The 27,070-nt window shown below is 39.3% G+C and overlaps 1 protein-coding gene across 2 annotated transcripts in view; it reads right to left on the bottom strand.

Annotated features, from left to right (window-relative positions):
• The window catches only part of APBA2 (amyloid beta precursor protein binding family A member 2), a 507,206-nt gene that overhangs the window by 246,761 nt on the left and 233,375 nt on the right, over positions 1-27,070 (bottom strand). For both annotated transcript variants that reach the window (XM_089652450.1, XM_089652449.1), the window contains exon 3: positions 1,908-2,899. In XM_089652450.1, the coding sequence (XP_089508576.1) occupies positions 1,908-2,861 (954 nt within the window). In that variant the 5' untranslated portion in view covers positions 2,862-2,899. The remainder of the gene's footprint in view (positions 1-1,907; positions 2,900-27,070) is intronic.

Below are 27,070 nucleotides of genomic sequence, written 5' to 3'. Positions count from 1 at the left end.
CCGGATTGGATGCCGATTGGCAGATCTTTTTTGGCATGCCCGTTGTACAGGAGCCAGATGTTCGGTTAGATTCTGTTGGACAATCTGCTGTACACACATGCCGAATGTCGACCAGTTTCTGTTGCACCAGCAGATACCAGCTGCTATTCGGCCTGTGTGTACCAAGCCAGGAGTGTATTTAGAATTTGTGTTGCCCTAGGCAACACAAAAAATCTACCGCCCCTGGCCCCCACTGCCACCCACCTGCCCCCTCACCTGTGACCCATCCGCACACCGCGGCTCCCGCGACTCCCCCTCTCCCCTTCCCCCTGGAGAGAAACTCACCGTCACAGTGGCTCTGTTCCTGGAGTGTCATGGCTGCTCCCATCACTCCGCTCTGCTGCCCAGGAGAACCAGCAGCCATTCTTCCGGGGAGCGGTGCTCCCTTCACTCTGCTCTGCTGCTCAGCCCTGGTGATAAGGGGAACCAGCGGTCTTTCTTCTGGGGGGGCCACAGTGACATCACCCCCCCCCCCTTGAAAAATGCAGTCAAAGACAAATGCCTTGTTTGACTCACAGCAAATACGCCTCTGTACCAGGCATAAGTCTCTACCTCTACCACTCAAATTCCACCTCAGTCTGCCCATTGTGCCCATATTAAGATAAGAAAAAAACATTTTAACTAAAGTCTGCCACTACCTAAACATTGGCAACAAAACAAGTGCAGCAGGTAGGTATTGCTGCACACAGAAAACTGGAAGAATTACTGCAAGGTTGGCTTACAATAAGCATATAACATAGTTGAGCAATGCAAACTAAGCACATGATAAAATGATCTGTAGATCCAGAATTATATGCTGAGAATATATAAAAATGTTGTCAAACTTATGCCTGGTACACATGGACCAAATATCGTCCAGTATATGTTAAATAGGTTAACATAAGGCCCGTGTGTACAGCAGCCTGTCCGACAGAGGCCAGCTGCACGTCCAACTTCTGTAGAACAGGTATTGCAAAACAAATCTGCCGATCAGCATCCAGTCGACACTCACAGAGAATGGCTGCATGCACTGACCAGTGTGTTCTGGCGTGGGGGGCAGTCCTCCTGTCAGAACACAATAGCTCAATGGGGAGATCACTGTACTAACATCAAATAGCTAGTACAGCAGGCTCCTCAGATTTTTCAGGGTTTTTTATGTTCAGCCCCAAAAAACACATAGTGTGTACCAGGCATTATCCCTGATCTTTCTGTCTCCTTACTGATTCTTTAGTGTGATAGGCTGCCACACTGATCAGCAGGGGTTTGAAAAAACAATGATTATGGTTTAACTTTATTGGTCAATGAGGCCATATTATTAAAGAACCAAATGCAATGCTGAAAGGACATAGAAATATATATACTGACTATATATCTCCGTATTGATTGTTTCGTCATATGGGTTTTACTGAAGGTAACCATTTTTTCATCATATGCTTATTGCTTGACTTTTCAGGGCTTGAGACGGCCTTACAGACCTATTTGAATGTTAATTAAAAAGTATGCTAACAATCCCACAAGGATAAGAAAAATAAACTACATCAAAAGCTGAAACACTTTGTACCTTTCCTGAAGAAAATCCTTCCCTACGCTCTCTCGGTTGTGGCTGAATAACTAAATCCCTAAGACTTTCGTTACATGTTATTTTTTCAAGGGGGGAATGCTGATTGGAATCCTGATCTTCCGCTTTAGTAAACATTTCATGACCAATTGCCGAGACTTTTTAATATATCTGGATAAGCACTTTCTTTATTATAAACAATGATTATACCCTTAAATGAATCCAAAAGTCAAATCGAAAAAACATTACATACCTTCTAAACACGTCTTTGGTACAGCTAATACAGTTAAAAGTGTAGGATAAAACAAAATTTTTGAAAAAGATTACCAACCTGTTCTTGAGACCATTTCTGCCTTTCTTCTGGAGTTCGAACTTTTCCTTTGTAGTTTCTTTGGATGTCACCAACATGCTTTGTAGCTGAGGGAATATTTAATGATTTTGGCCGACCTTCATGTCTGCTGGCAGTTTGGGCAGCGTCTGTTTTCTGGCTTGTTTCCTGATGGTCTTTTGGCTCAGTTTCTAGTCCAGTGTGCTCAGGGCTCATGTCAGTTGGACTATTTATGCTGCTCATACTCATGCTCATTTTGATCTCAGCAACAATCTGATCAATGTCCTCCTCTTGGTCTTCTGCTTCCCCCTCAGTTTTCCTTGCATGAAAAGGGGATTGTGGAAGTGAATTTCCATTAGTTTCTGTTGGATAGTAGTCTTGATATGCTTCTTCATTTTCACTGTACTGAGCTGTTTCCTCTTGGTCTTGAACTTCTAATGAAGACGAATTATCCTCCTCCAACATTTGAATCTGACTTTCATGCCCTATTTCTTCATCTGTACATTCTTGCTGCTGTATCTTGGAGTCTGTCCATTCATCTTCCACTGCTTCAACACATTCATCTGTCTCTATATGGTGCTCCTCATTGGGAATATACTCCTCCCCATTGCAGTCCATACCTTCTAGGTAACTATCATCTTCAGGACAATATCGTATATAATATGTGATTCCTTCCTCCTCATCAGGAAGCCCTTCATCATATTCCTCATCTGAAGTGTTATTTACATAGTCAGAACTTGAATCCCCATCACCACTGTTGTCATTACAGTCTTGTTCCTCCTGGTTGGTTGTAGTGTGCATGCTGGGTATCTGTGTATTGGTGTACTCATGCACCACAGGCTCCTCATATACAGAGTCCTGGTTATCACGACTGCCCATATGAGGAGAAGAAGGGCAGGATCTTGGTCTTTGGTCCAGCATGCTTGCTGCGGTGCTTTGACGTTTCCTGTTTGCCATATTTTATAACCTACACGACCATCATTTCAAGAATTTGTCTGCAGAAGACAGAAAAAAAAGTAGGAATGTTATGATTCTTAACCATTATTATGATTTTTAAATTGTGACAGCTTATTTTTGATGAGTTTTAGGTGGACAGCCAGGAATCAAAATTTCAGAAAATATAATCTATTTGAATTTGTTTTCCCTCAGCTATTTTTCTGCAGAACTTTGAAAGTCACATCTGATTGCCGAAGGTTGCCAGAGAGTCTTAGAGTGGTTGTGGTGGACCATTGAACCAGCCAGTTATCAAGACCCTAAACGAGTTAACAAATGTACAAAGAGGCACCGCAAGTGTCTTTAATTTGACAGTATGTTTAATTTCACTTTAAAGAACCTATATACATTACTTTCAAATAAGACACAACACTCTAAATATGAAATAAAGGCATCTTGATATTATGTTCTCAACCTAAATGTTATAGTGATACTTTCCTTAGAGAAACATGGAGATTGCCATTGCTGTCTTCCTCCTTTAAAAAGCTATTTGCTTGGCTATTATGTTTACTCTGGCTTCAATACCTTAAAGTGGTTCTACAGCCAAAACTTTTTTTACCTTAATACATGCGATCTGACAGTTTCAAATTGCATGACAAGTTGTACCCTATTGTGGGCACTGGAACCATTTGGTACTGCACCAATTTGAAAAATGTTCCAGCACTTATTTTTTGCAATTTCAGGTGCGACTTACATAGATATCTGTGCATGAAATCACACAGATGGCTGCCAAGTCTCACTGACATGCGGCTGTGAAATCATTCGTCCGCATGTGAAGTCACACAATCTCAAAGCCAGATCCAGTGTGAACCAGGGATTACTGTCAAAGCCTAACTGAACAAGCTGAAGTTAATAGTTGATTGACTACCATGCACAGTTGTACTAGATTTTGCGTGCTCCATTTTTAGTAAATTTCTCTCTTAGTTTTTCATTTCTGTTCTCATTTATTAAATACTACTTTGTTGTTTTTATAAAAAGCAGTCTACTATTACCAAATTGGTTTGAGAAGAATGGATATATTTCTGGAAATCACAATGTCTGTTTCACTACAACTAATAGTAGTAGGAGAATCCCTGCTTGAAGCTGACTTCTGCTATCTCACATGGTCTTGTTCTAGAATGCAATCCAACTGAAGGGAAGTGAAGAACTTCATCTTGATGATTCTCATGGCTCCCGTTTCATATTTTCCTTCTCTCTGTATAATAAGTTTATTATCAAGAAAACAGTAAACCCATTATCAAGAGAGTTAAATAACAAAAGCCCTCTTCTTTATATTGAAAACAACTATCTTTAAATAGATGTCTATAAATTTTAACTCTATAACCTTATGGTTCTCACTGGCAAATGCTACTTTAGATTTCATATGGTGATTTACTACCAAAGGAAATGCTCAGTCAAACTCACCAACTAACTCTTTTTAAAAGCCTGATATTTTGTTCACGTTTTTCTTTGGTCACAAGGAGATCTACTGCAAGTCAAATGCAACTATGAATGCTCAAGAATCTCAAATTGATCTTATATGCAACTGAAAGCATGCTGCATTTGCCAAGACACAAGCGCATATATGGCAAAACTGCTACAGTTAATTCCTCAGCTACCAATTCCTCAACAGTTCATTATAGCACCTTGCCATAAAAAAGCTAAAAAATTAAATGATGTATTGTTATTTATGTTATTGGATATTTTACTATACGTCCATCTCTATGGAAAATCAATGTGAAGTTACAACAGGAAATAACTAATGGTATGTGGGTAATGCATACTCAGGGGCGGACTGACCATTTGGAAACTCGGGCACTGCCCGAGGGCCCGGGGTCAGTAGGGGGCCCCATGAGATGCCCCTGGTACCTTTTTCATAGGCTTTTTTGAGTTTGGGCAAGGGACACAGGGGCCCCATTATCCCCTATTGCCCGGGGGCCCCATGAGTTGTCAGTCCGCCCCTTTGCATACTTATAACGTAAATAAAGTGAGCATTGTGAAAAAGATATTATAAGCGTTTGAAAAAGTCAAACTATTGCCAGCATATGTATGATTCTTCATACTGCACAAGACAGCTGTAGCATATATTTCAGAATGCCAACATTTCCTTAATACCAATATAATTATGCATACAAGAACAGCTTCTTTGCTTACTGATGACTCATGCCGCTGGTGTCTAACTTACTTTAGAAATCAGACATGGAAAATACATTTCTATTTTCAATACCTTCATCATCAGGTTTTGCAGTGTAGTTATTTTAACGCCATCTGTTCTACCATGGGGCTTAGAAAGCAATAAACATGAACTTATCAGTATTTATCACTGACTTGTCATACTATAACCAAATGTTTTCTAAAAAGAACCTGTGGGGATAGAAAAATGGGATCTATCTTTGATTGTTTTTTGGAGTTACAAGCTCTGCACACAGACCTGTCATTCCTATACTTGCTTCAGTACTTGACGAGTTATTTACCTGGCTTACTTAGGTTCATATCAAGTGCCCTGAAACAGGACTGCTTGTATGCTGATTTCAGTTTAGAGATTCATTAGGTCATGAAGGGAAAATAAGGGTGACAGCCCTGGAACTCACACCTTTAGGATCTATTCACACAGGGGGCTTTACTACGAGCCCCATGTAGATCTGTGTTTTCCCAGCATGGGGATGCACAGGTGATTCATGCATCCCTGTACCGGCATCCCATACCTTTCTACTCCGACATGATGCTGCACAGACACAGCCATTGTGTTCTAATATGACATGTGGGTGAGTACAAATGCAGTTCCCTGAACACATACAGGGTGCACCCACACTCATCCGCATGTCATATTAGGACACAGCACAGTGTCCGTGCAGCCCTGTGTCCCAGTAGAAATTAAAGTGATGCTGGCACAGGAATACACGCAACACCTGTGCCTCCCCATGCCGGGAAAGCAAAAACCTATTTGTGGCCTGCATTAAAGTGTCTCGTGTGCATGGACTCTTGGAAACAAGTCAGCAATGGCAGCTCCCATATTTCTATCTTTCCTGTAAATTGTGAGTACGTTTCTGAAATGTAAATGTTTTACTACCTGAAGCAGCTAAAGCACGAATATACTGAACCTACAAAAATACCACTTCTTTTTTACATGGTCTCTGTAATGCTTGCCAACTATTCCTAAGGAAAATCAAGTGTTTTCTAGTGAAACCTACAAACATTAAGGAGAACAGGTCATTTAAAAGAGAAGTATGGTGTTTTTTTTCTTTTGATAAATGTATATATTATTCATCAGACAGATTTATATTTTTACATACATTAAATTTATACTTACCTAGGTGGATGCAGCATCCATCTGATGCTGCATCTGTCCCCCGCCGGCTCTAAGGGTGAGAACTGAGTGATCAAACCCACCTGCTTGCTCAGTTCTCCCTGCCGCTCTGAGCAGAGAACAGTGGCTGTCAGTCACCAATGTCTGCTCTTCCACACCCCCCCCCCCAGTGCTCACTGGAGTGCTGGGCTGTGGAGGGGGGGGGGAGAGGCTGGCAGATTGCTGAGAGGCTGAGACAGGTGCTAATCCAGGGTTCTGGGTGGATCCCATGAAGACCAATGGTTTTATTGTAAACAGTAAAAGGGCTATAGGTGGCACATGGCCATGGAAAATTTATAAGGGTGGCACATAACCAACAAATATTTGGAAAAGATGGCTGCAACTAATTTTAAAATGTACAGCAGAAATTCAGTATCAACAGTGACAATTATATATAAAACATTTTATTGACAATTTAAATTATATCAAGGGTTCAACAGGGATGGCACTGTGGCTTAGTGGTTAGCACTTCTGCCTTGCAGTAAATGGGTCATGGGTTCGATTCCCGACCATGGCGCCTCCTGCATGGAGTTTGCATGTTCTCCCAGTGCTTGCATGGGTCCCCTCCGGGTTCTCTGGTTTCCTCCCACACTCCAAAAACATGCTGGTAGGTTAATTGGATCCTGTCTAAATTGGCCCTAATATGTGTATGTATAAATGTGAGTTAGGGACCTTAGATTGTACACCCCTAGAGGGTTAGGGACTGATGTGAATGTTCAATATATATGTGTAAAGCACTGTGTACATTGACGGTGCTATACAAGTACCTGAAATAAATAATAAATAAAGAAGTTGAGATAAGACTGCCTTGAAGAGTACACAGAACCAATGAGGGATCAGTCCCTCCTACCTCAAATGAGCTCACAATAATCAAAGATATACTGTGAATGGTAATGTATCAATTATAAACACAGTTTAATATAGTCTGGTTTGTTTTCAGGGAAGAGATTCACTACTCTGTCTAATAAGAAAAAATTTTTAGTATTTCTTGATTAAATGAGTAGTGGGCATGTATAAACAAAGATCAACACTGTATAGTAGCAGTGTCAGCTAATGAGCCATGTTTCCATATGTACAGCATGACATTTAAAGACCTTGACATGAAGCAACATTCCCAACTCAATTGCCAAGGTCACATGGAATGAAATCACAAGCTGATCAGCAGAGTCAGAATATAAAACAAAATCCTTTATTATAATCCTTTTTAAAAAATGCAAGGCATGTACAAAAAACACGCTTCTCAGGATGACGCATTTTAACCACTCAGGTCTTCATCAAATCCACTGTAAACAAGCTAAAGGTCTCATTAAATCACACATCACATTTATGGTACCACATCCTGCCATGTGAGCTAACCAATTAAACATACTTAAACATAGTAACTAGTGTTCAACCATATGGCCAGGGAGGGGGGGGGCAATGTACAAATCCACATGTGAAAACACATGAGAAGCAAACAAAATAAATTATCAAAACACATGTAATCTTACTACAGGATTGGAAGACAAATAATATCTAAGATATAAAGAAAACAATTCACACTATATTAACCAGTTCTAGTATGGGTATATTCTGACACTCCTCTTCTACATGTAAAAATGAGCATTTTTTGATAGAAAATGACTTATAACCCCCAAACAATATATATTTTAAGCAGAGGCCATAGAGAATAAAATGGCGGAAGAGGTAACTACTCAACACAAGAGTACAATCCTGTGATGAGACAGAACCTATCATTCTCAGGCAATCTCCCACCTACATACTAACCCTGCTTAGCTTCCAAGATCAAACAAGACTGCATGCCATCTGAGAAGTACTGCCATGGAAACAGAATGTATGTAAATACATAAACTATCTGTCAAAAATCTATCAAAAGATTAATATCCCATTTAAAGTTTAGGTTTTGTGTTTACCTGGTTTTCATAACAAAAAGTCAAATTTAAAAACCTTGCTCTAACATCACCACCCAACCAGGAATCATTAAAAACTCCCCACCATGTTTCACCAAAAAATATGATTTAAAATATTGTAAGGATTTTTTCTCTCATAAGAAACAGCACCCACCAGATGTTCTACTGTGCTAACTTACTTAATGTTTTTGGCAAGACATGTTACCAAGCACACAAAATTCTTGGAGACATGGTTGGCAGAATAATGATTTTGAAAGTCTTGCAGTTGTGAATTTGTTACCCACTATGAAATTGGTATGATTTCCAATTATTATTATATTGTGACCCCATTTATAGCACCATGAAACAGAAAATCAATTAGGCTTATTCAAAATTTTTTCTGGATCCAAGAACCCAAGGTAGCAGACCCACTATCATTACACTTTCATATAGCATGGATCCATAGACAACATCCCCAAATTATTCCTAATAATTACAGTGTTTTGATGTTGTTCCACACTATAGTAAGTGCAAATATGGGGGGTTTTAAAATTTATTTTTCTTTGCAATCATTCTCAAAATTGCCTTCTTGTAGTGTTTCTTGTCTATTTTTCCTCCCCACCCTGGATTTGGCCAAAGTAAGCATCCATGAGACCTCCAACTAGTGAACAAATGTATTTTTTTTCTATTGCAACTTTCTGTAGGCCACAAAACTTCAAACTAGTGAACAAATTGATTTTTATGCTATTGTAAGTTTTTGTGCTAGTGAAACTGCACTTAAGACAAGCTAATTCCCCCGACTGGAATAGACTTATGTGATATGTTTGGAATGACAGTTATTAGCCCTCAGCAAGTTATTTCTACAGTGCTGACAATGGCTTTTTGAAGATTGCCAGAAAGAGAAACATCCAGAAAATCAATAGTATCCTTAGTTGAATTTACAGAAAATAAAAAAAATAGGTAATTCTGGTTAACATACACTTGTCCAACCTGGCTATATATGTACAATGGTTGGGTCGGAATTAGCTAAAATAAAAAAGATACATTGCACAGAGCGGTTCCTTCCCTCCTCTTCTGGAGTCTCCTACCTGCATTCTTTGTTCCTCTTTCCTCCGGGTAACCCCTCAGCAAGCCAGGTGCTAAAGGGGGCACCCCTGTGGGGACGCTCTCAAGCAGGGCTATGTGACAAGACAGGACAGTCCTGGAGCGGTGAGAAAGGTAAGTATTATGGGGCAGGAGGTGCTAGGACAGGGAGTGAAGCATTTTGTATCTTAATACATATGTTGCATTAAGGTACAAAATGTTTATAAGCATTTAGTATAAGTATCTAAATCTGACCTTGTATCAACAGTCTCTGTATAGTGTAGCTAGAGTGTGAGAGGAAAAAACAGCGCAAGGAATCACTGAGATCATATGATGACAAGAAGCGTTGTGATAGGAGCAGAAATAAGAGTGACAGAGAGAGGAGCTCATCACTGTGCCGCTTCTTTCAATGCCCATTCACAGGCTGAGTTGGTTCTAAGGCAACCTGGACTCATCAGATTTAAGACCTATAGCTGCAGAAAAAAGTACTGTCCAGGAAATCTCTGGAGTAAATTTGAACATTTCAGCAAAAGCTGCTTTTATTATTTTATCTTTTAATGGACTATTCGTTTTATATTAATATTTGTGGCTGGAGCGTTGTTTTATTTGTTTTTACTGTCAGCATTTTGCTATCCTTAACCATACAAAATATTTTCAAGGTGGTATAACTAATTTCTTTACTTTTGTCAAATGTGTATTTTTTTGTAAATGTTTAGCAAAATTAAATGCCAGATTTCACAGGCTTTATAAATAGTCACTTAGAATAAGTGTTTTTGGCACCAAGCTCTTGGTAAAAGGCTAGGAGGCCCAAAAAGGTAAGTATGGTTATTTGGGGGTTGAGTGGGTGTTTACATACATGTGTTTCAAATGTGTATTTAGCTGTTTTGCTGGAGTTCGGCTTCAAGGTCTATAAAGCAAAGGCTTGTAAATAGTGCAATGTTTTTAAGGTTGTAACCAATATTGCTCTACCTAGTAAAGCTTTCCTTATTACAACAATCATATGTTCAAAGTAAGGAGAATATCTGTTAGAAAGATATATGGAAGGATAGGTGGTACTCTATGACATCCTGATAGCTTAATACCTGATTGCTTATCATCTGTTTGTAGAGCAACTCATTTAAAATGCAATTTGTTCCCATTTCCATTAAAATAAAAGCTAGTCTTATAAGTGCTTTAGGCTAATGGCACACAAGTGTTTTGTCATGCACCAATTTTTTAAATAGAAACGTGGAGCACATTTATCTTCTGCTAAGCTGCGTCAGCTCAGCAACTCCTCAAAAGAAATAGTCTTTCTTATTTATACAATGTTGTATTATTTTTAAATGCATGAGAGAAGATATACATACTGTATTTGTCATGTATCTTAATGCTTTTAAAACATTACAGAACTTTGAGCCTAAAAAAAAAAAAGGCATAAAGTGATGTATGATGACAAAGGAACAATTAAAGTGTATCTATACCTAATAGTTACAGTAAATGTAGCAATTATGTAGCCAGGTGATTCTTTAATTTATCCCGTGATTTTTTTTTTTAATACACTCCCCTACAGTATTCCACAACAGGCTAAGTTTAGGGTGTGACCAGAATATATGAATGTGATTCCTGGGTACCAAGGACATCTCCAACACATCTCCAGACCTGGATATACTTTTTGTGAAACATGGATGAAACGTGAATACAAATAGGCCTAACTTGTCAATAGAGTATGGGTGGAGAGTGCTGCATCCACAAAATGCAATAGGCAAGGTCATTAGAAGTTGGTCTCCTTGTAAGTTACAAAGAGAGAAATCTTCTTTTAAACAAAAGCAGAGTGAGTCTATGTAGCTCAGGATAAGGTATTCATGTGGAGCTTCTCAAGAAAAGTCCAGTGTGCCCAATCTGGCTGACAGGTCGCCTAAAGGTATGAAGTATCAAAGGTGTCTCCTTCTGAAACTCTATTCCACTCTACTAGCATATTTTTCCGGCAGCTTGATAAAAATCCATCTTTCAATGTTTGATTTATGCCTACTGACCTGTCATCTGAAGTCTTTGGCTGGTGCAAGAAAATAGTTTGAAAGATCACGCACCACAGGTTCCTACCTAATGTGTGAGTTATCTGCATAAAACAGAGCAAAAAATGTATCGGACCATTTCAAGCCACTGAACCACTTGTAACGTTTGCTTTACAGCCATGTTAATCTGTCACACAGTACAGGTACCATGGCATCAGACTATATTGCATATTACCTTCTAGCATAAAGAAATTATTGTTGAATTATGCAAAGTGTGTGACTTATTGTAGTCATTGAAACTGATTGCTGAAAACTGGAACAAAAATGCAAAAGTTACTGGTAACCATCAGGCTTATGTTTTCATGATGCAATCTGGATGCATACTACAGATAATAATTACATATCTACATCTGGGCACCAAAAACCAAAAATGCTATTTAATTAATTTTTAATTTTCAAAGCAAACTTATCCATCCATCCATGTCTCCATTCTTTAGTTTGCTGAGAAATCACTTTGAAAAACTCCCCCTAGTATTTCTGGCCATGGCCAACACCTTGAAGACTCCTGGGATGTATGACATAATTTTCTTGGCCTGGAAACCAAGAAACAACTTAATGTGAAAATAAAAGTTTAAATCAGGTAAATATGATATACTTTCCTATCTATTTACAAATGCTAGCATTATAAGATTACAAATAGTCAATGTTGATTGAGAGAGTGAAGTTCCACTTTACGTTTTTTTTATTTTCAGGGATAAGTCCCTTGGTGTAAAGAATTATACCAGCGATATCTGACATTTTAATTAGACCCCTGTGTATACCCCAGAAAATGTGGCTGCCAAAGTAGAGATTCAAGTGACCAAGTCTTTAAAGTAGAACTCATACCAAAGGTTATAGCCTCTATTAGGTATTTATTTCTGTGTGTGCTGTTTTTGGGGAGATTTTTATTCACCTCCTGCTACTTACCAGGCTAGGATGTAAGAAATTGTGTTTTGAGTTTACAGATTGCTAAATTCAAGATGTTTTCTAGATATTTGCTACTCATGACAGCCTAAATCACAGGTGTCTAACTGGTGGCCCTCCAGCTGTTGCCAAACTACAAGTCCCATGAGCCATTGCAAGATTGACAGTTACAAGCATGACTCCCAAAGGCAAAGTCATGATGGAACTTGTAGTTTTACAACAGCTGGAGGGCCACCAGTTTGACACCCCTGGAAATGATAGCACAGGAGATTATGGGGCTTTGCTGGAGAGCATAAAATCAGGTGCATTTCTGCAAGGAAACCAATCAGCGTCCAGGTTGTATAGCCAAAGTTTAATTGAACAAGCTGAGGTTAGCAGCTGATTGGTTTTTATGCAGAAGTGAGCCTAATTTTGCACTCTCCAGCTTTAGTAAATAAACCCCTATGTCATATCACTAGCACAAACATTAAAAGATGCAGTTCTGTTTTTTCCATCCTGCTTCTGTAATCTGAACCAGTAGCTTGTTTACAAAGGAACCCTATATCAAGATCGTTATTTACCCCAGTGTTTTTTAAGTTTTAACTTAAATACAGTCCTTATTATGGATGAATAGAGTGATTTCAGTGCAAATCTCTATTTTGCTTACTGAAATTTGTTTCGAACATTCGGACTTGTTTCATGTATCCGTTGTTCTGAATCGATACATACTTTTTGGAATTAATTCGAAAGATTGGCTATACTCATTTTCACATGTTAATTTGTTATTTTGAGAGATTACTTGCTAGTCCTGCTAGTACAAACCACAAAGAGAAATGGTATGAAATAATTGGACGATATGAACTGGAGTCACATGCATCCGAAAGTAACGAATGGAACACAATTAATTTTGGATTCATTTGTTATGTTATGATTCGGAGATTTAGATGGATTCAACTCCATTCAACCCAAACACAATAAGTAGGAATCATCATGGCCTTTGAAAAAGTGCTTGTGCACGAAACATGTCAGGAAGCCTACCTCATTGACACAGTATGCTTGGTACACTTTCTTAATGACATCAGACTACCAGATTGTTACTATTTGGACATCATTTATCCATTGTGAGTTTATTTCATCTTTTCATTTTAACCTTGAATAAATTAAAAGTTACTACACTATGGGAAGTCTTTTTGTTTTGGCTCACTTCTGGTGAGTCTTTTCCACAAGGATACCCATTGTGACCTGACTGAAGTTACTAGTGTGATTCCCCTAGTGGCTAATCCATCCTCGGTGCCGAATACTACCTGATGGTGTGCTGTCTGCCCCACTGATGCCCACCAGATAACCTGATGTTTTAAGTAACCTGATGCTGATGGCCAGGAGTTGGTCCTTAATACTCAAATGCGCATTCATTTGCGCTCTCTGGTGAGTGCAATCTACGGCCATTTATTTTATTTTATCTTTCACCATCATGGATTTACGCTAATCAGAGACTAATCACATATGCACCTGGAAACGCCAATTGGGAACGTTCTTATCACATCTATACTTCACCATATGTTTATATTGCGTACATTTGCACTTCACCATACGCCATAGTGCGTGTATTGATTTCTAGCACCTTAAATTTTTGCGGATATTATATCTTGTCATCTATTTATGTAACTATAATAGATAAGGTCATTGAACTTGGTCACTTTCATATTTTTAAACCTTTGCGGATATTATAGCTTGTCATCTTATATTATTATCTACAGTCAGGTCCATAAATATTGGGACATCGACACAATTCTAACATTTTTGGCTCTCTACACCACCACAATGTATTTGAAATGAAACAAACAAGATGTGCTTTAACTGCAGACTGTCAGCTTTAATTTGAGGGTATTTACATCCAAATCAGGTGAACGGTGTAGGAATTACAACAGGTTGCATATGTTAAGGGACCAAAAGTAATGGGACAGAATAATAATCATAAATCAAACTTTCACTTTTTAATACTTGGTTGCAAATCCTTTGCAGTCAATTACAGCCTGAAGTCTGGAATGCATAGACATCACCAGACGCTGGGTTTCATCCCTGGTGATGCTCTGCCAGGCCTCTACTGCAACTGTCTTCAGTTCCTGCTTGTTCTTGGGGCATTTTCCCTTCAGTTTTGTCTTCAGCAAGTGAAATGCATGCTTAATCGGATTGAGGTCAGGTGATTGACTTGGCCATTGCATAACATTCCACTTCTTTCCCTTAAAAAACTCTTTGGTTGCTTTTGCAGTATGCTTTGGGTCATTGTCCATCTGCACTGTGAAGCGGCGTCCAATGAGTTGTGAAGCATTTGGCTGAATATGAGCAGATAATATTGCCCGAAACACTTCAGAATTCATCCTGCTGCTTTTGTCAGCAGTCACATCATCAATAAATACAAGAGAACCAGTTCCATTGGCAGCCATACATGCCCACGCCATGACACTACCACCACCATGCTTCACTGATGAGGTGGTATGCTTAAGATCATGAGCAGTTCCTTTCCTTCTCCATACTCTTCTCTTCCCATCACTCTGGTACAAGTTGATCTTGGTCTCATCTGTCCATTGGATGTTGTTCCAGAACTGTGAAGGCTTTTTTAGATGTCGTTTGCCAAACTCTAATCCGGCCTTCCTGTTTTTGAGGCTCACCAATGGTTTACATCTTGTGGTGAACCCTCTGTATTCACTCTGGTGAAGTCTTCTCTTGATTGTTGACTTTGACACACATACACCTACCTCCTGGAGAGTGTTCTTGATCTGGCCAACTGTTGTGAAGGGTGTTTTCTTCACCAGGGAAAGAATTCTTCGCTCATCCATCACAGTTGTTTTCCGTGGTCTTCCGGGTCTTTTGGTGTTGCTCAGCTCACCGGTGCGTTCCTTCTTTTTAAGAATGTTACAAACAGTTGTTTTGGCCACGCCTAATGTTTTTGCTATCTCTCTGATGGGTTTGTTTTGTTTTTTCAGCCTAATGATGGCTTGCTTCACTGATAGTGACAGCTCTTTGGATCTCATCTTGAGAGTTGACAGCAACAGATTCCAAATGCAAATAGCACACTTGAAATGAACTCTGGACCTTTTATCTACTCATTGTAATTGGGATAATGAGGGAATAACACACACCTGGCCATGGAACAGCTGAGAAGCCAATTGTCCCATTACTTTTGGTCCCTTAACAAGTGGGAGGCACATATGCAACCTGTTGTAATTCCTACACCGTTCACCTGATTTGGATGTAAATACCCTCAAATTAAAGCTGACAGTCTGAAGTTAAAGCACATCTTGTTTGTTTCATTTCAAATCCATTGTGGTGGTGTATAGAGCCAAAAATGTTAGAATTGCGTCGATGTTCCAATATTTATGGACCTGACTGTATTTATGTCACTATAACAGATAAGGTCATTGAACTTGGTCACTTTCATATTTTTTAATTTTGTTATATTGGTATCATATAATTTATAATTTATGATTTTATGTGTTTTATCATACTTTTAGAGCTGCATTAGTTTTATTTTATTATTAATGAGAGGAATCATCATCATACTTCACTTTCATTCCTTACTGTATTTATCGCAATATGTTTCCATTTCATATGTACTGCATTTTTGTATAATAATGAAAAATGTTCATGCAAAAAAATTGATTGAAAACTGATTATTATTAGAATATTCACACTACACTTCATTCATTGTGTAGTTACGTTATTTCAGAGGCTTCAACATTAACAAAAGGCCCAAATTATCACCTCATGTCATCAGAATGAAACAAATTAATACAAAAGATTTAATTGTTTTCATTACAATTTATTTTGTATTCGTTCAAATTTGTTACTATTGTGGTTGAGCGATTCAGATACATCCGAAATTTTGTCCGTTTTTAGATTCATATTGAAACTAATCACACATGTCTAAACAGGTTTATACTTACCAACACAGCAAAACACTTTTCTCCTGCGCTGGGAATGGACTCGTTGGAACCAGTAAGGATGTTCTGAAACATGCACTGCTTGCTGCCCTGAACAGACCGGGGTGGTCCAACTTCACTGAATGCAAATAGAAAAACAAAAAGGGGCGCACCGACCTAGTGCATTATCGTATAGTACATCGCATGGACTCAGATGCTGCTTGGATTTATTATCCTGTTTGGTGTGATATGCTTGTGTTTTTATGTCCATTGTGAGTATAATACTTACCTTGGTCTTTCAATAAATATTTGAAACGATAATGCACTAGGTCGGTGCGCCCCTTCTTGTTTTTCTATTTGCATTCAGGTTTCTACTTCCTGCTCTGTGTAGTGGGATTGCCCAGAGTGGTCTCCGAACCTCCTCTTCTTGGATTCTCCCACCCATCCCCGACACTACTGGCTTCTCCTCTTCTTGGTGTGCCACCTTAGTAAGCTGCTTCATATTGTGGCACATCGGTGGCCTCATTCCAGGGTCACACTGCCTGCATCCATAGACACAGACAGTGATGCTCGGCCCCACCCCCCCACTCCCTCTTCACAGGATTTGACTGATAGCAGCAGGAGCCATTGGCAAAGCCTGTGAGAGTGGAGAGTGCAGCTACAGACAGGCTCAGTGCTGGATTGAGTGAGGGCTAAGGTAAGTATGAGGTGGGGTGAGAGGGCATACTGCCACCGAAACATTTTTTAACTTAATGCAAGGAATGCATTAAGGTAAAAAAAAAAATGTAGAACCACTTTAAGCCTCAGGCACTATTAAGGCTATTGAACAAACCAACAAAAAACACTTTAATGTCTTTCTTCTAATAGATTCCAATGCATTTTTCCAAAAATGAAGATATTTCACTGAAATATTCTGATTTGCACCAAATTGTTGGTTAAATGAAAGCTAATTTTGCTCATCCCTAGTCGTAAGTGCTAACCCTGCAACATGCTAAATGCTACAATAACATATTAAAGTGTAACTTCATCCAGAAGATCAAATCCTGTAGATCACTTCATGCTGGCCCCTTTTGCAAGTATAGCTATGTATAACATAACAAAATAATGTTTAAAACCCAGTAGTACACTGTCTCACCCTGCTTTGCACATGCTCAGTTGTTGTCTATGTTTAGGCACTGTGCCAAAAATCAGAGGCACTACAGACTAATTTTCTGACAGCCCCAAGATTTTCTGCTGCTTAGGGGCTCTGGGCTTCAATAAAATGGCCTTCGGCAAAAAGAAACAGAAGAAGCAAGAAAAAACACAACAATGCTAGAGGCAATTTACAGCACACACTAATTTTGGTAGCATAATTAATGTGGAATGTATGTTCCTTGCTAAAGAACATTATTTTTTATCAAGTTGTTATGGGTAAAGTTTCGCTTTAATAGAGGTGCCTAAAGCATGTATACACTATATTGCCTGGAGGAATCATACCGATATTTACTGAACCTCCTGTATTGCTGGAACCTGCAGTAGTATTCTCACTGTTAGCTATAGGTATAGCTGTATTTTGATCTGAAGAAACATAACCAATCTGCTATGATTATCATCATACTGTAATGCAGGCATGGAAATTTCCACTCGCCTGCTCGCCAATGGTGAGTGGAAATTATGGTGGGGGCGAGTGAGTCCCCCAGGGGTGTATTTGCCGCGAGGCAAACAAGGCGTTTGCCTAGGGTGGCACTTTTTTTCACGGAAGGGACATTTTTCATGGAAGGGACATTTAGTACAGGGCCGGCTGCTGAGTCTTACCTGGGTCCGCGACTCCGTGTCCCAGTCCCAAGTCGATCCAGTCTACGAGGCGTTGCTGGAGGAGGGGTAAGGGGGTTGTCAGCGGGTCCGGTGTCTTCATTTCCCTGGATCGCGATGTGTGGGCGGGATGACATTCCGCCCTTGTCATCTTGCCACACCCCGGGATCACTCAACAGCCTATGGCAGCTTGTCCCTCCCTCTGCAAGCTCCGCCTCCTCACCGATGATTGGCCGCCAGAACTGTGGCTCAGGAAAGGCACACACGTGGCCAATCACCGGTGAGGAGGCGGAGCTTGGAGAGGAGGAGCCGAGCAGCAGCACGAAGATCAAAGAAGTGAAGGAGCAGCCGGCGCAAGTGAAGAGGAGAGCGGCTGGAGAAGAAAGACAGCTGACCGGTAAGTGTCTGTGCCGTGAAGATGGTGCTGCTGCTGCAGCCAGGTATGCTGGATGTGGATGGGAGAGGGAGGGAGCGAGCCCAGGCTGGAACAGGGGTCAGCAAGGTAAGTATCATTGTCACTGATGCCACTGATACCAATGATGGGGCACTATTCCTCCCACTAACACCAACGATGGGGCACTATTCCCCCCCCACTGACACCAACGATGGGGCACTATTCCTCCCCCCACTGAACCAACGATGGGGCACTATTCCTCCCCCCACTGACACCACCGATGGGGCAGTATTCCTCCCCCCACTGACACCAATGATGGGACACTATCCCCTCCCCACTGACACCAATGATGAGGCACTATCCCCTCCCCCCCACTGACACCAATGATGGGTCACTATCCCCCCCCCACTGACACCAATGATGGGGCACTATTCCCCCCCCCCACACTGACACCAATGATGTACATATGTCTGTGTATTTATGTACATGTGTCTGTGTGTGTGTTTACATGTGTCTGTGCGTGTGTATTTCTGTGTATGTACATGTATCTCTGTGTACGCGTGCCTGTGTGTGTATACATGTGTCTGTATGTGTGTGTGTGTGCGTGTGTGTACATGTGTCTCTGTGTGTGTATGTACATGTCTGTGTGTGTGTACAGGTGTCTCTGTTTGTGTGTGTTTGTTGGTGGCGAGTAACTCTTAAGGCCTGGCTAGTAGCTCAGGACTTGAAATTTTAAGCCCTGCTGTACTGTATGTATAGCCGTAGACAAGTACAGGACAACCATATGTCACCACTAACTTTTAGTTTTCATCTTATTGAGTGATTGTACTTATGATTTGTAACTATGTTAGACATTACAAAGCCTAAATACATGCATTCTAGTATATAAATTAAATAGTGTACAATTGCACAAAGACATTCCAATAGTATTTGTTTCCAGAAATGCTGAAACATTACATTCCAACCAAAACAACATAATGAAATGAATTTAGAAACAAATGGATTGAGTTCATTAGAGACAATATTCGCAATTAGTGTGAACTAAGCACTTGTTACTAATTGCAGATAGTAAGGTTGCTGTTGCAGAGAATAATTGCACTTATTTGATCCTGTTCCCACATGATAAAAAAAAATATACATATATATTTCCATCTGCTAATGGAAGCAAGATGAATTAAGATCATGCGTTAAAAACACAACTGTTGTAGATAATTGGCTGATCTAGGAAAGGGATTTTTGTATGCTTTAGTGAAGGAGTGCTGTAATGTGATTGGTCACATGGGATTATGGGCTAGCTGTTCCATCACCGTACATCATAAGCACTGCCAATAAACAGCTTCTGGCGTACACTTGAGGTGCAAAGATGAGGGAGCTTAGAGATAAGGATGGGAAGCGAGGAGAGGAGATCTGTGAAACACATAGATAGGGAACCATGCTATATGAAAGTAGCACTCTTTGATTAGGATTTATGCATGAGCTTATAAAAGAGTTATTTAAGCCTAATTAAACTTCATTGTTTAATTAAACAATCTAACGAGAAAGATTAAACGATCTGGAATAAAGATGCTGTGAAATTTGGGACTAGTACCTGATCTCTTTTCAGACTATGTGATGTGTCTAATGCTTCCCTTCAGTTATGCTTACAGTACAGCTCATGCAGGAGCAGAACAATGAAGCTTACTATTGCATAATGGAATCTATTTTTTCTTCTTGGTTCAGTATTAACTAGCAATGAAATACTGAAAAACGGGGGGGGGGGGTCACACACTGGGGTTTATTTACTAAAGCTGGAGAGTGCAAAATCAGGCTCACATCTGCATAGAAACCAGTCAGCTTCTAACTTCAGCTTGTTCGATTAAGCTTTGGCAATAAAACCTGGAAGATGATCAGTTTCTATGCAGAATTGAGCCTGATTTTGCACTCCACTGTTTATTGTGAATTAGGTAAAACATTGGGTTTGATTTATTAAAGGCAAATAATCTGTTCACTTTTCAAAGGAGGTTGAATTTTACCCCAGAGCCTAAGCCAGCCACAGACAGAAGGATTTTCTTTCCTGTAATCACAGTCAGTGTTGATGGGGGAATCCCTCCCACAGAGCCACTGTGCTCTCCCGGCAGGGGAAGCCATCCCATTCGGGAGAACACTGCTAGTGGCTGTACTAGCAATAATTGCATGTAAAATGTGACTGATCGATCAACTTGGGTACATGCAGCCTGCCCATACATGTTACAAGTTTCGGTCGGTCCCTGCTGAACCAGCCGAGATTCAAACCCTCTATGGTCAGCTTTAATGAACAATGTGAAGCTCTGCTGATGTCCTTCATCCTATCATGTGCAAGCAAAAAAGCTGTTTGTTTGTTTTTTTCTTTTCTATGCACGTGATTGAGTATTCTTTGCAAAGTGACATTTCACTAGACATGTGTCTATTGGAAATTTTCGTTTGGTTTTGTTATGGATGCATTCGTTCATTGAAGAATTTAATTTTGTCATATTGGCTATGTTGACCCGATTCATTTTTGGAAATTGTTTCATATCAGCATTAGTTTCGTATATTCGTTGATCTGGGTGGATTTGAAAAATTTTGCAGTTTTTCCAGATGGTTGATATATATTTAACATATTATCATATGAAACGGATTCAAAATCGAAGGATTCAATATTTTCAGACACAAGTCAAACATACCAAGAGAAATGGCACGAGCTGATTGGACAATAGCAACTGACGCCATGTCTATCTGTCTTCACAAATGGAACAAAACTTGAATCTATTCTTTATCCGAATCCCAATTATCGAACAAATCTGAAAATTTAATTAATTTCCCAGTGATGTTGATGTGTCGTCATTCAAATAAAACAAATGCATTTGTCAATTTCGTTATAACTTTTTTTTTTATTCGTCTACATTTGATACTAAGTCCATTCGGAGATTTGGATGTATAAAATTACATTTTCATTTGAAAAACTAATCGATATAAAACAAAACGCACGTGCCTAAATTTCACCACATTCACTAAGCTCTGGGGAAATGTCCTTGCAATGTTCATCTTTCCTTGCAAGGTGAACAGACTATTTGCCTTTAGTAAATCAAACCCCTTGAGATTATCACTGGCTGCTTTGAAGCTTATGTTGTTTGTCTTCCCTAAAATTGCATATGGATAATATTTGTGGTTATTTTATATAGAAAATAGACTAAGAAAATGTATTTTGGCAGTGTTATGTCACTTATTTTACAGTCACTGTAATTCAGTGTCTTAACAATATGTGATTTGTGTTACAAATATTTGTTTTGTTCCATTATCATTACAGACTGGATATTTTTCGTCTTCATTCTGCTAGTGTAATAATCAATAGCAATTAGGATCTCAGCTAATTTACCTCAATGACCAACAAGGGAGTCCTTTATCTACAGTATAATGGCAGGTAGGGGGAAAGCAATTATGAGCAGGCATCTGCACATCTGCAGGTAGGAATAGTGTAGGATAACATAGTGATAAGTGGAGGGAAGGAAAAGTCAGGGTTCCTTATAACAATCTCCAATCATAGCAGATTACTGATGAATTTTCAGTATTGATAACATTAATACTATACAGTATTTCCACATACAATTAACGGCTCATGTACACTGCAGCTGATAAACTGATGTTCAGGAGCTGTTCTGCGTTTTCTTCAGCAGCCCCTGAACTCTCCCTAATGTTCTTCTATGTGTCCATGTACACATAGTCATTTCCAGACGATTACAGGCAGTTGAGTTTACAGTCGGTTTTTTGAACGCACCAAACGTACAGGAGTTGATTTTACCGGCGTGCCAAACACTTGTAAACGTGTGTAAATGCTTGTAAACGCAATTAACAGCATTTATAAGCGTTTGCGTTTAGAAGTGTTTTTTAACTGTTCCATGTCCAGAGCCTTTTTTCATCATTAGAAATGCATACAAAGTGTTTTCCATGTATTCAAATGGACCCAGTACACCAGCGCAGTCAGTTCCAAGTTTCACGTGAAGGAAAAAATGGTGGAACGTACTGCATTATGCTCATGATGGGATCCATAGTGAATACAACCAGAAAAGACAGGTCACCTCAACACACACTGCTCTCTCTGCTTCTGCTCTCTCTATTCCTCTCAAAATGTCTGAAATAGTTAATTTTTTACTATTTTTAAGTGAATTCTGGGCATTTGGGAAGGTCTCTTGAGGTTATCTTTTAAAAACGCTTTTAAACGCAAATGCGCATAAACGTGGTATGCAAACGCAGCTAAACTGATGTTTTTTAACCTACATTTTCCAGCAGTCAGTTTCCATCGTTCAAAAGAGTTTTCCAAACACTCCATGCACATGAGCCCTAAAACAATACTATTAATTTAAACCATTTTCTACAGGGATTTCTCATAACCTTCATATCTAAATATACACAACTATATTGTGAAATGTGTTCATAAACTAATGGTACAAATAAGGGGTTTCATAAATAAGATCTGTGCATAGGTTACATGCTGGAGTTCATATGGATTACAATTCAAAATGTATGCTATGATCACAATCTGTGTTTATAGATATCATTAATACTGGTCAATGATTTGTGGACTAATGTTTATGCACACTCCGTTGAAAGTAACAATTGGGTGGATCTGTAATCTGTATACAGACACAATCGACATAATCACAATAGAAGATAACTTTTGGCACTGTGCTTTTTAATGTGTGTAAATGGATAGAATCTTGCCTGGTTCAACAGAGATTCCATCCATCAATGGGCAGGCTGGTTGTACTGAAGTCAATCCATCGATCAGCTTTAGTACAACCAGCCTGCCGGATGTTTTCTAAAAAAATAGTGATTTGTCTCCTTTGCCTATTACTTGTTCTGCAAGGAAGTGAGGTGAAATCTGCCTGATGGTGATGCAGCCTGCAATTAAAAACCAGACAGGGATTCTATCCCTTACCTACTCTGTCCATAACAATGCTCTTTAATTTTTGATGTAAGGTTTTAGATAAATTAATTACGTGGCAGTGGACAATTAGTTGTAAATTAGAGCAAAATCCTGGAAGCAACTCATATACTTGTATAATCAGGGCTTTTTTTCTGAGACAATATGTGCAGGAACTCTCCCTTTCCAAGTCACCCCTTGTATCCACCCCCTACCCACCTCCAATCACTGTTCCTTGGTTCCATCCCCTCCCAGTACCACCCTTTTAGAGTATACAGAACCAAGTGTCATTTTGTGGTGCTAAGTAATTTGTATGGAATTCGATGATAAAAAGAAAAGCAATAAAATAGATCCTGTGCACCCAACAACAATAAACCCCCTCCAGCATCAAAAGACCCTCTCCCCCCACAGCAACAACAGATCTTCCCACAACCAGCAGCAATAGACCCTCCAGCAATCAGCAATAATAGACCTCTATCTAAACAGTAGATCCATCCCATCAACAACTGACCCCCCCAACAACAATATATCCCCCATTAGCATCAACAGACCTCCCTGGCACAATAGACACCCCCACCGCAACAATAGATCCCCAGAAGCCAGCATCAATAGACACTCCAGCACACCCCGGTATCCCTTGCCATTACATACATTCAGTGCCGGAGGTGCCAGAACTGCGTTACCCCTGTTCCCGCTGAAAGCCCTATGTATAATCATATACACCTTAAGTCTGATACTGACAGTCGAATGCGTTATTTTGGGGGTGTTCACTAAGAATTAACAAAATAAACTGTAATACACTCACATGAATATAAAATAAATGGCCATCAGGCCTTCCTCACAGGCTCATAAATGTTCTAGGGCGTCAAATTGAAGGATTCCCCTGACATGTTTCGTGCGACCAGCACGTTCTCAAAGGGGTAAATCCATTCAAAAAGACGTGTCTATTTAACTGGCGTCTTTTTGAATGGATTTACCCCTTTGAGAACGTGCTGGTCGCACAAAACATGTCAGGGGAATCCTTCAATTTGACGCCCTAGAACATTTATGAGCCTGTGAGGAAGGCCTGATGGCCATTTATTTTATATTCATGTGAGTGTATTACAGTTTATTTTGGATCCTTCACTTTAATAAAGCAATACTACAGTATTGGTACTATTTTGTCCCCTGGCTCGTTACTTTGCGAGCCTCTCAAGGTGGAGCCCTTTGAAGAGCATCATTAGGAGTCTGGACAGCGTTGGACCTGCCGGTGAGTCTGAGGTGACCCCCAAGTGTGAATCACATCATTCCTGAGAGTCTACAACACCGGATGTCGCCATAACCGATGACCAGACCTGGATGCCGCTACAATTTTATATACATACAACACTCAGATTGTATGTGCTTCTGGTATGTGCATTATTGTACTAAAACTTCACGCCAACAAGTTTTTATCACGGAACATCAAGTGCAATTCTGCATCACTTGGCCCTTTGACTGTCCTAACATTGTCAGTTTTGGAGCAACAAGCACATAATCAGCTCTTACCTCTTTGTGGACACTATTACGCTATTTGGCATTTATATCAGTCACTATTCATGGCTTTCATTGTATCTATATCTAGCGCTGCATATTCGTTTTTACCAGACACTGAAAACTATTTTGTGACTAAGCTCAGTGATGTGCGAACTTGGCGCTATATTTAAAATTTCAGTATTTTTGGTTTGATTACATTATTGAATTAAATTTATTATTATATTATTATTTTTTATGATTATTATATTAAAATGTATGATTTCATGTTTTAAATTTTATCATACCCGGGATGTTTACTAGACTCTTGTTTGGGCAGATTTCAGTGAGTTATTCCTAAAAATTATAGGCCTACAATAAAAAAACGACATATTTCCATGTAAAAAAAATGTACTTCTTTGAGCACAGAAATATTGACATAATCAGACCGCTAGGGAGGTTGCGCTTTCCCATGCAAAGTGAACAGTCTATTTGCTTTCAGTAAATCAACCACATACAGTCCACAATATACTTTATTGTAGAAGAACTCAGGGCAAAAATGTTAACATCTAATTTGTAAAACACTTTAATTAAGTAGAGAAAAAGTCCAGGAAAGGAAAAACTGCTAGTGAATTGCCAAAAGTATTGAACCCTTTTTACCTGTCCACGCCAGTACAAGCTGCATAAAAAAAAAGAAAGAAAAACGCAAATCGCACGCTCTGTTGACATTCATGAAAAACCCAAAGGCTTAAAATTTGGGGTACAAAGCTCCCTCACATCTTTAGTCTGGCATTTTTCCACAGTCTAAACAAATCTTATTCAGAATCATTGCAATAACTGCACTAGTGGATAATGGAAGACTCATTCATTCAATAGAAAGACTGTAAAAGCACTGAACTGAGAAAGTACAATTGTTTATTTTAAGCCCTGCACTTGTCTAAAATATTCAGTAAACTTGGATGCAGGATTATTCCCACTTGTAATTATCACTTGGCATCACATGCAATTTTCCATTTCTGATTTTTTACTGAATCAAGTGCTAATTAGTATGCAATTCTGAGGAATAATTACCATGGTAATATCACTCAATTTACCAGTATTTGATGCATGTTACCTGCAATCTGAATGGGCTCCGTTAAAAGTATTATGCAAATATATATTGCAAAGCACATCTTTTCTATTCAAGAAGAAATGGTTAAGAAGAAAATAAATCGGTGCAGAAGATGACTTTTGACCTGCTTTTTTAAATTACCCATGCTACTGCATTTAAATGCACTGTCCACCAGTGAAATGACAGATGTGACAGTGCCATGCTGTACTCTGATGCTTGGGGTTGACAGGTTCATATTTAAGAATGGTCTCTCATTACATTTTACCCTCAGCCCCCAGCATTAGTATAATGGCAGCTGTCAATAAGCAAACAGAAAAAAACAACATGCAAAGCAATGTGCAGCTGATATTTAAATTATGCTTAGAAATACAGCGATTATAGTAGCACTGCTGTTTGGAAATCAAATATATTTTAAGACACTCTGGAGAATAATAATATGTAAATGTGCTAGTAGTCAATTTAGGCTACTAAAAATATGCAAATATTGCTAATTCCTGACTCCATTTACTAGGAGACATTATTTAGAAAGCAATGATACAAATTCATAAGGGAAATATTCCTTCACTTAAAAGTCTGGTGAATAGTAGCAGGGAATTAACAATCTTAACAGGCAGCCAGATGAGTCTATTTAATTGCAGCAAGAATGAGCAAATGTAGGCGTCGTAATCATTTTTACGATGATGGAAGGACGATCCCATGGAAAATTCTGTAACACTACTACCATGTCATTCAACACTGACACCTTACTATACTGATTCCTTTTAAAAGACCATAAGCAAATGGGAATTGATTAAAATTCTATAAAACTGTAGCACTGCCCCTGCAGGAGCCGCTGATTGGGACTGATTAGGGTTCTCTGTTCTTTGCTTCAACCTTTTCCAAAAAACTTCATCCCCTCTAACACACCAAGTTGAGTGTACAAACCTGCAATATCACAGGAAATCAGTGAACGCAATACTTAATACCCAGTAACACTATATCAAAGAAAACAGACATCAAACCAGGTAATAAGAGCAAACCCAATATGGTTGGTTACTAAGCAAGCATAAAATAGATTAACAATGATAATAACACAATTTACATACATAGTGATTCACAGTAAGGAAAAGGCATAAGATGACATTTGGCTTCCAGATCAGCATAAACAGTAGCAATGCCACCTCAAGTTCAGCAGTGAGCAGTAGTAACGTTTAATCTGTGGAACTATACTGCCAGAACGCATTTATGGCAGTGATGCTAGTCCTAGACCAACTGGGTATGTACTGTCCAAAATAAAAGGGTGATGGAGAGGGGGCAGAGGACTAAAGGGGGCTTACAG

The sequence above is a fragment of the Staurois parvus genome, unplaced genomic scaffold (genome assembly GCF_062004578.1).
Source record: "Staurois parvus isolate SC_StPar_1 unplaced genomic scaffold, SC_StPar_1.0 ptg000682l, whole genome shotgun sequence".
NCBI classification, from domain to species: domain Eukaryota; kingdom Metazoa; phylum Chordata; class Amphibia; order Anura; family Ranidae; genus Staurois; species Staurois parvus.
Note: the sequence above shows the minus strand (reverse complement) of the source record. Positions and strands in the feature narration are given on the sequence as shown.